This window comes from Desmodus rotundus, chromosome 4 (assembly GCF_022682495.2).
Source record: "Desmodus rotundus isolate HL8 chromosome 4, HLdesRot8A.1, whole genome shotgun sequence".
Taxonomy (NCBI): Eukaryota; Metazoa; Chordata; class Mammalia; order Chiroptera; family Phyllostomidae; genus Desmodus; species Desmodus rotundus.
In genome coordinates, this window is record NC_071390.1 from 51561863 (window position 1) to 51575784 (window position 13922).

General features: G+C 42.3%; 1 protein-coding gene across 1 annotated transcript in view; it reads left to right on the forward strand.

Moving 5' to 3' along the window:
- Positions 1–7533: 7533 nt before the first annotated feature.
- Positions 7534–13922, forward strand: part of OIT3 (oncoprotein induced transcript 3) — a 30127-nt gene continuing 23738 nt past the window's right edge. Inside the window, exons 1-3 of the mRNA XM_024561419.4 lie at positions 7534–7806; positions 11593–11967; positions 13447–13554. Of these exons, the coding sequence (XP_024417187.2) occupies positions 7746–7806; positions 11593–11967; positions 13447–13554 (544 nt within the window). The 5' untranslated portion in view covers positions 7534–7745. The remainder of the gene's footprint in view (positions 7807–11592; positions 11968–13446; positions 13555–13922) is intronic.

A 13922-nucleotide genomic window follows, 5' to 3' on the forward strand; every position in this document is an offset into this window, starting at 1 on the left:
AAGACAAAACCAAAAAAAAAAAAAAAATCATGTTCCTGTGATTTTAGGTGGGAAGCTTTTTACTTCTAAAATTGATTTTTATAAAAATACCATTTTGAAGTCAAGATTTGTTCCTAGAACTTATATTTTAAAACAAGCATTTCATTAATTTTTCCTGAGCTTGGATGGTCAGTATCTTCCTATTTTTCCAGAGCCACCAAGGGTAAGTGACCAGTGTGACCATAATAAAGCCAGTGGCAACACTGAGACTAATCTCATTAACTCCTGATTAACAGGAAAAGTGTCCATTATATCAGACCACCAGACCGCCCATGTGGTCTCCTAGACTCCAGAAATTTGCTCAAGGATGAACCAAGGTTAAATATTATTTTAAGTGTTTGCCTCTGGCTGGTGTGGCTCAGTGGATTGAGCACTGGCCTGCAAACCAAAGGGTCACTGTTTCAATTCCCAGTTAGTACATATGCCTGGCTTGCGGGCCAGGTCCCCAGTAGGGGGCTTGCAAGAGGCAACCACACATTCTCCCTCCCTTCTCCCTCTTTCTCCCTCCCTTCTCCTTTCTCTAAAATAAATAAAATCTTTTAAAAAAGAGTTCGTATCAAATTTATAATCATCAAACAAGAAAATGTCACATACTGCCTAGTTCATCAAAGGCTTATCAAAAAAATACATATTAAATAAAAGATTTAAATTGTGATCATATGAGTAAATGCAGAAAAGGCTTTTGGCAAGATACAACACCCATTTATGACTAAAATGCTCAAAATGGGTACAGGAAGAAAGTATCTCAAGGTAATAGAGGCCATATGTGACGAAGCCTCAGGTAATATCATAAAGGTGAAAAGGCTTTTCCTCTAAGACCAGGAACAAGACAAGGATGCCCACTCTCACCACATTTATGCAACATAGTAGTGGAAGTCCTAGCAACCAGACAACAAAAGAAATAAAAGATCCCAATTGAGAAAGAAGAAGTTAAACTGTCACTGTTTGCAGATGGCATGATTCTGTATGACTCCAGCAAAAGACTATTAGACACAATAAAGTTGCAGGATACAAAATCAGCATAGAAAAAAAAACTGTTGTGTTCCTATCTACTAACAATGAACTAGCAGCAAAAGAAAACAATTCCATTTGCACTTGAAACAAAGAGTTTAAATACCAGGAATAAACTTGAAGTGAAGGGCCTAGATACACCAAAAACTACAAGCCATTGTTGAAAAAAATTGAAGATACAAAGAAATGGAAAGAGACTCCATGTTGTTCATGGACTGGAAGAATTAACAGAGTTAAAATGACCATATTACCTAAAGCAATAAGCAGATTTAATACAATCCCCATCAAAATCCAAATGGCATTTTTCAAAGAAATAAACCCTCAAATTTGTGTTGAACCACTAAGTAGCTACAGCAATCCTGAGGAAAGAAGAACAAAGTCATAAGTACCACACTCCTTGACTTCAAATTACACCACAGAGCCACAGTAATCAAAACAGCATAGTGTTGGAAGAAAAATAGACACAGTCTAATGGAATAGAATTTAGAGCCCAGAAATAAACCCACACATATATGGGCAACTACTTTTTGACCAAGCAGCTAAAACATACAATGGTAAAAGAGAAAGCCTTTTCAATAAATGGTGGTGGAAAAATTGGAAAGCCACATGCAAAAGAATGAAACTTGACTGCTAACTGATACCACACACAAAAATTAACTCAAAATGGATTAAAGTCTTGAATATAAGACCTAAGACAATAAAATACATAGAAGAAAACAGGCACTAAACTATGGACCTGGTCTCAGGGGTTTTTGTGAACTGGACCCCAAATGCAAGAGAAATAAAAGCAAAAATAAATAAATGGGACTACATCAAACTAAAAAGCTTGTCCACAACAAGGGAAACCATCAACAAAACAAAAGAGAGAAGATGCTTGCAATGATACCTCTGAAAAGGGGCTAATGTCCAAAATACACGAGTAATTCATACAAGTCAAAAAACATTCCAATTAAAAATGGGCAAAGGGCCCAAACAGACACTTCTCCAAAGAGGACATACAGATGGCCAATAGACATATGAAAAGATGCTCAACATCACTAATCATAAGAGAAATGCAAATTAAAACCACAATGAGGTACCACCTCACAGCTGTCAGAATGGCTATTATCAATAAATCAACAAACAAGAAGTGCTGGCAAAGATGTGGAGGAAGGGGAACCTTCATTCACTGCTGGTGGGGATGTAAATTGGTGCAGCCTCTATGGAAAACAGTATGAAGGTTCCTCAAAAATTTAAGAATAGAGCTACCATATGACCCAACAATCCCTCTCCTGGATGTATATCCCCCCAAATTGAAAACATTTACTTGTAAAGATGTATGTACCCCTGTGTTTATTGCAGCATGATTCTCAATAGCCAAGACATGGCAACAGCCTAAGTGACCTCGGACAGATGGCTGGATAAAGATGATGTGATATGTATATACTGTGGAATACTACTCAGACATAAAAAATGACGAAATAATGCTATTTCAATGGATGGATCTTCAGAGTGTCATGCTGCGTGAAATAAGTCATAAGGAAAAGGACATGAACCCTATGATTTCACTCAGGCGGGATCTAAAACAAAGCAACAAATGAACAAACAAGACAAGCTCATAGAAACGAACAACATATAGTCGTTACTGGGGGTAAGGGAGGGCGAGGGGAGGATGAAGAGAATAAAGAGGGTCAACTACGTGACGATGGAAGGAGACAACTCTGGTGAGCGCACATGCAATATACAGACGCATTACGGAATTGTGTGCCTGAAGTGTACACAATGTTACCAAACAATGTTACCCCCAATACATTTATTGAAGGAAAAAATAGCATGTATTAAGTGTCAGACTGCATTTAGTGTGGTATAAGATGTAAAAGAGCTTCCTTAGCTACCTCTAGTGCTGCCTCCTGGCAGCTTACAGCAACCTAACATATTCCCAAGGTATGTGTATGGTATACGCATATAAGATTGAAACTGTTAAGCTCTTGTTTGCATTCAACAAATAATGTCTACATATTCCATGACATTCTGTTAGGCTTTAGTAAATTTTCAGTGGAGATAAGGGAGAGTGTGAAATCCATTAGTGAGTGCTGATAATGCAGTTTTGCTAAGACATCCTAGACTTGTAGAGCTGGAAAAGTGGAAGAATCCTGGGAGTATGGTCCTGGAGCCGGAGCTTGGCATCTCGGTCTTAAAAACACGCGTTTTCTGGCCCCTATTGAATTAGAAAGTAGGAGGGAGCCAACAATAACAAGTCCTCCTCATGATTCTTCTGCAAACCATTGATTTTGTCAAGCCATTGTTTTAAAGAGAAGGAAACTGAGGCACAGAGAGAGCAGCTATGTCACAACTCATTAAATTTTTCAATCAAACCCACGCCAGTGACCGGAGGGCTGGCAAGTATGGTGAACGTGCTGAATGGAAGGAGTAGAGACCATGTCTCACATGCTCATGTATCTTCCTTGCCAGGGTGTAGCGTGGTAAGCACATAGTAGATGACTACAAGAACAAATCGGTTGCAATTTTAAAGTGTATCTGGAAAGATTTCACAAAAAGTGGAACTTATTAGATTTTAGAACTGTTTCACCAAATTGTTAAGTGTTGTGATTCATTTTTACCACAGCCAACAAGCTTTAGTTTGTTGTTCTCCCATATGAGAGAACATGTACTACACGTTCTCCAAAATGCACTACATGATTATTTCCTTAGGATAAATGTATAGGTTAATTTTAGTGTAGCCTACTGAATATAAAATGACCCACTCTATACATTTTAATTTACATATGTTTTATAAATAAATCATTCCACTGAGCAGTTCCTCCTCCTTGAAGCCACCCTCAGCTCCTGTGACTCTACTCCTGGATTTCCTTCTAGAAATCTGACTACTTCTCAGTCTCTCTTGCAGCATCCTCTTCCTCTGCCCACATCTTTGGGCTTGTCTGAGGTTCAACCTTGGACCCCATTTTCCATGACGATCCTCCCCTCCCCTCCCCCACATCTATCCTGAACAGCAGATTGCTTTATCCACCTCCTAACTGATCTATTTCCAGCACTTCCTTGTGCATTAAATTCCTTCAGTATCACCAGCGTAGGTTTTTTTTTTAGTTAATCTTCACCTAAGGATATGTTTATTGATTTAGAGGGAGGAAGAGAGAGAGAGAAACATCGATTGGTTACCTCCTGCATGCGCCCCCACTAGAGATCAAACCCACAACCCAGGCATGTGCCCTGACTAGGAATCGAACCGGCAACCTTTTGGTGTATGGGATGATGCTCCAACGAATTTAGCCACCCAGCCAAAGCCATATTTTTGTTTTCAATTTCTATTAGCACATACTTTAGAAAAATAAGAAAATGTGAAAAAAGAACGTCAAATACGGGAGAAGAGAGGCTAAAAAACTCCACAAGAGTTTTTTATCTAGACTATGAGATGTTCTATAGGACAAATGACTGGGTTTCTGGAAAAAATGGGGGGGAGGGAACCATTACAGATTTTAAAAACTTAAGAGTATGGTTCTTCAGGCTGACAGTGACCAGAGGGGAGAAGGGAGGGAATTTCAGGGGGAAAGGGTGCAGGGTTTGTAGAAACAATTATAAAGGACACATGGACAATAACGGGGCGCAGGGGGGTGGAAACAGGATGGAGGTGGGGAGGGCTGGGGGTTAGGCTGAGGTGGGGAGAAAAGGCAGAGAACTGTACTTGAACAACAATAAATTTTTTTTAAAAAAGAAAGAAGCGGCACATATACACAATGGGATATTACTTGGCCATAAAAAAGAATAAACTCTTAACAATTTGCGAAGCATGGCTGGACCTAGAGGGTGTTATGCCAAGTGAAAGAAGTCAGTCAGAGAAAGACAAATACCATATGATTTCACTCATATGTGGAATCTAAAGAACAAAACAAACAAAAATTCAAAGACTTGTAGACACAGGGAGCAAAATGCTGGTTGCCAGAGGGGAGAGTATGTTGGGGCCCTGGGTGAAAGATGTGAAGAGATTAAGATGCAAACATTGGAAGTTACAAAATAGCCATGGAGATGTAGTGAAGCACAGCGAATACAGTCAATAATATTGTGATAACTATGTTCCCGTCGGGGCACTAGAAATGTTGAGGGGAACACTGTGTAAAGTATATGATTGTCCAACCGCTAAAATGTACACCCAAAACCAGTATAAAATAAAATTGAAAAAAGTAAAAAAAAATGTATGGTTCTTGTTTGAATCCTGACTCAAACCAACAATACAAAGAACTTTTTTAAATAATTGGGGAAATTTAAATATGGGATGGGTATTAGATATGAAGGAATTATTACTAAGTTTTCTTTTTCTTTTTTTAAAGATTTTATTTATTCTTAGAGTGATGGGAAGGGAAAGAGAAAGAGTTACCAATGTGTGGTTGCCTCTCACATGCCCCCTACTGGGGCCCCAGCCTGCAACCTAGGCATGTGTCCTGACTGGGAATCGAACTGGCAACCCTTTGGTTTGCAGCCCACACTCAATCCACTGAGCTACACCAGCCAGGGTGAATTATTACTAAGTTGTAGTAATGATATTATGATAATGGAAAATGGAAAGGTTCGTGTGTTAGAAATGCATACTGATATATAAATGAAATAATGACAAATGTTAGCAATTGCTGCTGGGTATTCATTATTGTTTACCTTTGTATATATTTAAAATTTTTTGTCACAAAAAGTTAAAAGTCAGGTCAGCTGAAAAAAAATGGGAATAAGAAAAAAAAATCCTTCCATCCTGGGAACGCTTGTTTACAGAACCAAGGGGCTATCTGCTAAAAGTCCTTGACTCAAGCACTCCATCCTGGCGGCAAATCTGGGTTTATCTCGGGCGCACGTCCTCGGTTGATTTGCAGCCCATACAGAGCACTCAGATGGCTTCTCAGGGACGGGAAATGGCAGGGTTTTGTTTTTTTTCCCGTCAAGAGCCCTCTGGCACTTAGCAGCACTGCCCTGCATGAGACAGCTCCTCAGTCCCAGAGTCATCCACTGCTGACATCAAATTGCAACTTCAGCTAATGGTCGAGTAACCTGTGTTCTGCTAGTATTAGTGATAAAGTACCTAACTACAAGCTCATGTCAATGGAAATCCCTTGCTAGCCATCAAACTCTGTGCTTGCAGGGACCCCTTTTACCTCTCAAAAACCAGTGACTGGCCCGGCATCTGAGCCCTAGTAAGCACTAATGTTTAATGAAATGGAAACCCTTAGAGGAAAGGGGCCACAATATTTGATTGCCACTTAGCATAGGAAAACAAATCATGCTAAAATAAAGATAAGTTTAAGGACTACTTCCTAAAGACAATAATAGTCCTTTCTCAGCCACTAGAAATTTGGTTATCAGGGAAAGAAATAAGAGAAAAAAGTATAGGAATACCAGAAGCCCAAAGCATCCGGTCAAGGTAAAATCAGGAGAGAAAAGTTTTGATTTCATTCAGATCCTTGTTTAATCTAGGACTTAAAAACAAACAAACAAAACCCTTTTCCCTACCCTTCTTTTCGCTCCTCACCTTAACATCATCTTCAGTATCAGCGTGCGCCCGTTCTCAGACGCCCACACTGTAGAATGCCAGGGAGCTAGCAAACTTCGGGTCTGTAATTCTGTGGCCATGTCCGGGGCATGTTATACACAGGTCTCTATGTTTTCCCTCTTTTGTCTAAAAATGAAACTCTAGTGAAATGTGTCACTTACTTTCCAGTGTTGTCAATAAGGAGTAGTTCTCACTCTAGCTTAGTGTGAGAATTAGTAAAATAAATAATACTAAACTATTTTAAATTGGGGGAAGAGAGGCACCATGAAAACATAAGATATTTATTGTTGCTTAAGTTGATAAAAAACACAAGTTAAACCTATTTCTTTAAGAAGTTTTGAGACCAGCCCTGGCTGGTGTGGCCCAGTGGGCTGAGTGACAGCCTGTGAACCAAAGGGTTGCTGGTTCAATTCCCAGTCAGGGCACATGCCTGGGTTGTGGGCCAGGTCCCCAGTAGGGGGCACATGAGAGGCAACCACACAATGATGTTTCTCTCCCTCTCTAACTCCCTCCCTTCCCCTCTCTAAAAATAAATAAATATTTTTTTTAAAAAAAAAGAAGTTTTGAGACCAAAGATCATAGTAAAAGACTTAGGAGCTTGCTTCAAGAGCATATCATCCCCATCCCACACCTTAGTCCCTTTTTGTGTGCTCTTATAAACTACCTGACCTTCTGAACAAGACATTTCTCACGGACCAGTTCCAACAGCGGGGCTCTCTCCCGTTCTCTCTCCGTACGCAGAGGCAGGGCTGCAGCACCATGGAGTCAATTCCTACAGGTCATGAAACAAGATTTTGACGTGAGGGGACGTCCCTCGTTTAGAGTCCTTCTGGGTAAGATACGGGAGGCCTCACTGCAGGGAATTCTCGACTGAAAACAATAGGAGGATGAGGGGTTGTGAGTATTTTTTCCACAAAGAAAAATATCAATACAGTAACCCTGTTGACAGTGTGAAGCAGTGTTTCTATGTGGGGCCAAGGCCGGAGCAATGGATGCCTTATCTTCCTCATCCTCTTCCTCTGATAAAGCCCCAGCCAGTACTGAAAAGTCTTTCTTCACAAGAGCCTTGAGGCTTTTTTAAAAAGTGCTCTGAAAAAGAAGGGGACAAAGGGAAACGGGAATTAAGAGGATTTTCCAGTCTGTTTCTGGTGGCTGACCCAGAAGGATGCCTCGGTTCCTGCTCCTCACCTGCCTGTTCATCACGATCACGCCCACAGCACCCGTGGGTGAGTCTCATGTCACGTACTTGGCATCCTGAGCTTTTCGTTGTGGGGAATTGCTGTTCTGTACAGACTATTAAGAGCTATGTTCTAGTATCTGAAATACCGGGTCTAGAATAGTGTAAGAAAAGTCATTGATAACCTAGGAAGAAATATTTTCAGAGAATTTCTGTTTCACGGTCCTCTTAGCCTCTTGCCTGGGCAGCCAAAGTTTCCTTGGACCGGCCACATGCAACAGCTTTCCAGCAGCTGAACGTTGCTTACAGGGTGTGTAAAAGGAAGTCTAACCTCTATACTCGAGGCACTTTTAAAGTTACAACTTTAAGAGCAAAAAAGGTGATGTTTAGAGTTGAGGATAGAGCTTTTTTCTTTAATGCTTCCAAGGGACTACTTGCAAGCTATAGCTCCGTGAAAGGCGCAGATCTGGCAAATTAAACTTCTTAGTCTTGGCATCTGAAAGCACAGCTTTGTGCGCAGACCGAGTGAGTCTTCAACTGTCTCCCGCCCCCGGCTGACGCAAAACTGGCCAACGAGCTGAAGTTTCAATACCGGTTACTAACAAATGTCTCTGTCCCTTTTCCAGTAGAATTTAAGTTGTAATTGGAAGAGTGTGAGAGGAGGTTGAGACGGAGAGAACGTTCCTCCTCGGCATTTTGAGTAGCCCAGCATTTCGCTGACCCTGAGTCAGGCCTTGCTCCAGTGCCTTTAAGGAGACACACTAGGAATAGGCTTGAGACCCTAAGGACATGACTAAATGTAATGTTTTATCCTGGATGAAATCCTGGAACAGAGCTAGACGAAGACAATAAAATGAAGAATATCTAAATAAACCATGTGCTTGAGTTAATAATAATGTATCAACACTGGTTCATAAATTGTGGCAAAGGTACCATGTATGTTGTATCATAATAGGAAAAACAGGTGTGGGGTATGTGGGAACTCTTCGTACTATCTTCTCCGTTACCCTCTAAGTCTAAAACTGTTTTTAATGGTCTATGTAAAAAAGGGAAGCTTGAGCTGAGTTTAATCAGCCTGTACCTGCTGCAGACAACTAACCAAGGGTCTCCGCAGCAAAAGCCATCCGCCCTGCAACCTTGCTCCCTTTCCCATTTTCTTGCCTTTCCTCCTCTCCCGAGGTGCCTCCTGTGCCTCCCAATCACACACCTTCTCCCTTCCCAGATTTCCTCACCGCCTCCCAGCCCTTCTAGGACGTTTGACTCGTTGTCCAGAGAAAGATAAAAGGATAATTCCCGGCATCTGTAGTGAGGGATGGGGAATGCTTGCCCTGGGAAGAGAGGAAAAGTGAAAGAAAGGAAGTAGAGAAGGGAAAGGAGAAGAGGGGGTGAAGTGGGGAGCCAAGTGGGAGAGTAGAGAAGACAGGGAGGGGAGAGAGGGAAAGGAAGGGGGGGTGCAGGATTGAGCCTGATGGGAAGGGCAGCATCCAGGGCAAGGATGCTGGAGGGCTGGGGATCTGGGTCTGCAAACCTTGGGACAAAAGCACTGGGACGTTGACGTTACCCATGGCTCCTGCACTTGTCCACCACAAGGTGCTGCGCCTCAGGTGCACAGAAGTCCCAGTGTCCCAGTTCGGGGACCCCAGAAGGGTGGCCTGCAGGACAGCTGGCAGGCAGGTGTCCTAGTCAAGGCAGAGGAGTTTTCTGGCAGGCCAGGACCCTCCTGACTCGACCTTTGAAAGGAAACCACAGGGCTATTCTTTCTGAATCTCTCCCATCTGCGGTGTGTACATGTATGAGCAGTTCAGGGTGTTGGATGCATAGTACCAAATTCCAGCCTCCATGCTGAGAGACTGAAAACAGGAATTAACAGATTATTAAAGGATTGACTTCCTGCCTTAAAAGAGGGTGGCAGTGAATGGACATATTTCATGTTAGAAATATTGGGGGGATCACTTTTTTAAAACGTATTATTGATTTATTTTACAGGAATTAGTAGGAAACTTTGACCTGTTTGTGCCGTATCTCCCCTACAGCAGAAAAGACAGCCCAAGAAATGACAGTTAAATTTACGGAAAAACATTATAAATCATAAAACAGTTATTGAGGGAAGTTTGGGAATTTCTGTGAAAGCCATTAAAAGTTGAGTACCTAACCATTTCTTATAAAATTAGAGCCAAGGGAAAGAACCAAACAAATATTTCTATGAATTTATAATCACCTGTGAAATTGCCCTGGAAACCCACAGCTGGGAGAGCAGATGAGGGAATTTTTCCCTTTTGACAGGAGTGTGTCTGAGGACAATGTTCCCCTGGGGACATTGAGCTTTGATCAAGGGCATCGTTGTCATACCTCGGGGACGTTCTGAAGGAGAGGGTTGCTCCTGCCAAGAGCACTGGGCAAGTGTGTTATTTCCAGAAAGCGCAGCATCCTCCTTATTTCCTGTCCCGAAGGGTCACGTGCTCGCTGGGGCTACACGCAGGAGGCTGCACCCTCCTCTACACGCAGGTGAAGTTTAGAGAGTAAACTTGAGTTTGAACGTCGACTAGAAAAATCCAAAGCACTTTCTAGACAGTTTAGACTTTGTGGTCGTGCTCCTTTTACATTTAATCAGTGTGCATTATCAGCTGAAACGGAAATTCCTGCCCACAGCGCGTGTCAGCTTAGTAAGAATTCCCTGCCTGCAGTGCCGGTTAAGTCAGCTTGACACGCACGAGGTGAGAGTACTCCCTGGCTAGTGCTCCTTTCTAGAATTTCTTGGTTTTATAACTTCTTCATATAGACAGTTCGCCTATATTAATTCAATGTTTTCCTGAAGTTGAGGGAAGCAGGGAGAATATTGGGAATATTGACGTCTTTAGTCATTAAAATGTTTTTGATGAGATACTTGTCCATGCGGGGTATGCACTAAGAATGCACGCCAGAAAAATTCTTCCCTATTACACACAGTGATGCCCTGGCCAGTGTGAACATACAAAGTGCACGATATTTTCAGCGAGCCGATGGAAGGTACTCGTTCTGAGACGATCTTCCCTCTCGCCAGTATCACGTGTATTTCGCAACAGCTGACTTGTGCCAGAGGCTGTTTCCTTTTCAGTGGCAGGGTTTCGCGCATTCGTTACCAAGTCAAACTCCCCTCTGGTGCACAATTCCAGCTAGTGTTGCTTACAAATGACTCTCCAAATACTTTTTGAAAATTTCCAAAGATGAGCAGCTTACTACACTGTGATGATACCTCTCTGTTACTACATAGCTGAACAAAATATGCTTCCCCTTAAAAATGTGTTCTTGATCCTGTAACTGAATACCTAATGCCTCTTCCACAAGCCCAGTCCCGATGTTTGAAAAGTAATATGCCTATTCTTCAGTCGTCTTTAAAGTGTAGTTCTTCCCAAGTAAATTACTTAAGGCTTCCTTCTATGTCTAGTCACCTTCCTCTGGATTCCAACTTTATTCATTGCTTCCGTGAAGTATCGCCTCCAGGTGTGAACGCAATACTCAAAATGTTGTCAGCCAGAGCAGAGTGCCATGGAACTGTAACCCTAACCTCCCTTCTTCTGAACAACTATCCTTCCATCAATTGTTATCTGTGGGTAACAATTTTAGCCCAATGCTAAACACTAAACCTTAGATAGATTTGAAATAATTTTGTAAAAGGCATTTGGGAAACATGTTTAAATCAACTTGGGGAATTAAACAGCTACTTTGGGGGACTTTAGATTATTTCTTTCTGAACCCCAGATAGCCAAAACGCGGGGCCAAGAAGGTGGGCTCAGGCCGTTGTCTCCGGGATCTGATATGTCACAAGGTCCCTGTGAGGTGTTTTCCTCACTTCCAGCCCTAGATCCTTGTTCTGCTTACATCAGTCTGAACGAGCCCTGGAGGAACACTGACCACCAGTTTGAAGAGTCTCAAGGCCCACCTCTGTGCGACAACCACGTGGATGGGGAGTGGTACCGCTTCACAAGCATGGCAGGAGATGCCATGCCCACCTTCTGCATACCAGAAAACCACTGTGGAACCCATGCACCTGTCTGGCTCAATGGCAGCCACCCTCTAGAGGGTGAGGGCATTGTGCGGCGCCAGGCCTGTGCAAGCTTCAACGGGAACTGCTGCCTCTGGAACACCACCGTGGAGGTCAAGGCTTGCCCCGGAGGCTACTATGTGTATCGTCTGACCAAGCCCAGTGTCTGCTTTCACGTCTACTGTGGCCGTGAGTATCTTCCCTGTGCTCTTTATCCTCCCCCACAAGGCACCAAAGAGAAGAGTGCCGTGAGAAATTCAGGTGTGGCAGTGTCCCAGAGTCTGAGTAACATGGATTTAGAGCCACACGTGCCTGTAGATGGTGATTTCTGAGATCTCTTCTTAAATTTCTGAAAAATTCCTGGAGAATTGAAAGGGAAAGGAGCTATGACTTTGATCATTTCTGTTTTATTTTGTCTTCATTTCATTCAAACAAAACATTAGAAAATGAACCCAAAACAAAAATTTGAAAGAACATAAGTACCCCTATGTTCATTGCAGCGTTATTTACAGTTGCCAAGATATGAAAGCAGCCCAAGTGTCCATCAGTAGATGAGTGGGTAAAACAACTATGGGACATTTACTCAACGGAATACTACTTGTCCATAAAAAAGAAGTTTTACCCTTTGCAACAGCGTGGATGGACCTGGAGAACATTATGCTAAGTGAAGTAAGCCCATCAGAGAAAGACAATTACCATATGAATTCACTCATATGTGGAATCTAGTGAACAAACTGAACTAACAAGCAAAATAGAGACAGACTCATAGATAGAGGGCAGGTTGACAGCCGAGTGTGGCAGGGGTGGGGGAGGTTGGGGTGGAGGGACTGAGCAAAAAGGAAGAAGGACTCACGGACATGACAACAGCGCGGTGATGTGGGGTGCGGGGGCGGCGAATATGAGGGAGCTAAATACTAATGGAAAAATGCAATAAAACTTTAAAAAAATGAAATGTTGATTTAGGTTATCTAAGTAGTGTATTTCTAACCTTTTTAAGCATGGAAGACCCCTTTTTAAAGTTTATATTAGCCATCTATGTGATAGCTTTGTGCTTAGTATCCATTGATTTTTTAAAATCATATGGGAAAACTACTTTAGGTTAATAATACTTTTAAATAAATTTTTGTGTTATCAGTCCCTTATCAAAATCTATATACATTTAAAAAAGAGCACACAGGAAAGTAGGAGGTAATGTTCGTCCAATCTATGGCTCATGTCTGGTGAGGTGTTAGATCTGCAGAAACTCTGTGGCCAGGCAAGAGCCTGTGGATCTGAAGTTGGGAATCAGCCATCTGAATGGCAAATACCTCCCTGGGTTGTCTCTCTTTCCCCTGGGTTTGGGTAATCCCTGAACAGTGTGATTTCTCGGTTTTTTGTTTTTGTTTTTGTTTTTTTTTATTGTGGTTTAGATTTCACATATGAGTGAGATCATATGGTACTTGTCTTTTTCTGACGGGCTCATTTCACTCAGCCTAATGTTCTCCAGGTCCATCCACGCTGTTGCAAAGGGTAAAATTCTTCTTCTTTTTCACAGCTGAGTAGTATGGAGACTCCGTTGTGGAGACTTCTCTTGATGTTGGCTAGAAGCTAGTACCCCATGACTGAATTCATGAATGAGAGTGTCCTCTGGTCCTGGCCCTCACAGAAGTCATCTTTACCCTTCCACAGATTTTTATGACATCTGCGATGAGGATTGCCCCGGCGGCTGCTTGGGTGCCGGCGAGTGCGCATGCGCCCCAGGAACCGTGCTGGGCCCTGACCGGCAGACCTGCTTCGGTAAGAAACCAATCTTGAAGCGGAAGCAGGCTACTAAGATCAAAGGGACGAATGACAAACTCTTCCAGACTCAGAGCTCCATCGTTCTTCCAATGTGTGTCTCTGAACACCTGGAATGGTGTTTGCCTTTTTAGTTTGTAACTAAAGCTTCAAGACCATTTTATACCGTGTGTAGGCATAGTCGAGAACTGTGCTGCCAGCACAGGAGTCACTCCCTAAGTCACAGGGTGTGGTTATGGAGCTCCGGAGTTGTGACCAGTTTGACTGGAGATTTGCATTTGAAGTTTACTTAATTTTAATTTAAAAACTAATACTTGATTCAGTAATTGGAAAACTGAAAGTGTTTGGGGAAACTTGAGTAGCCAACT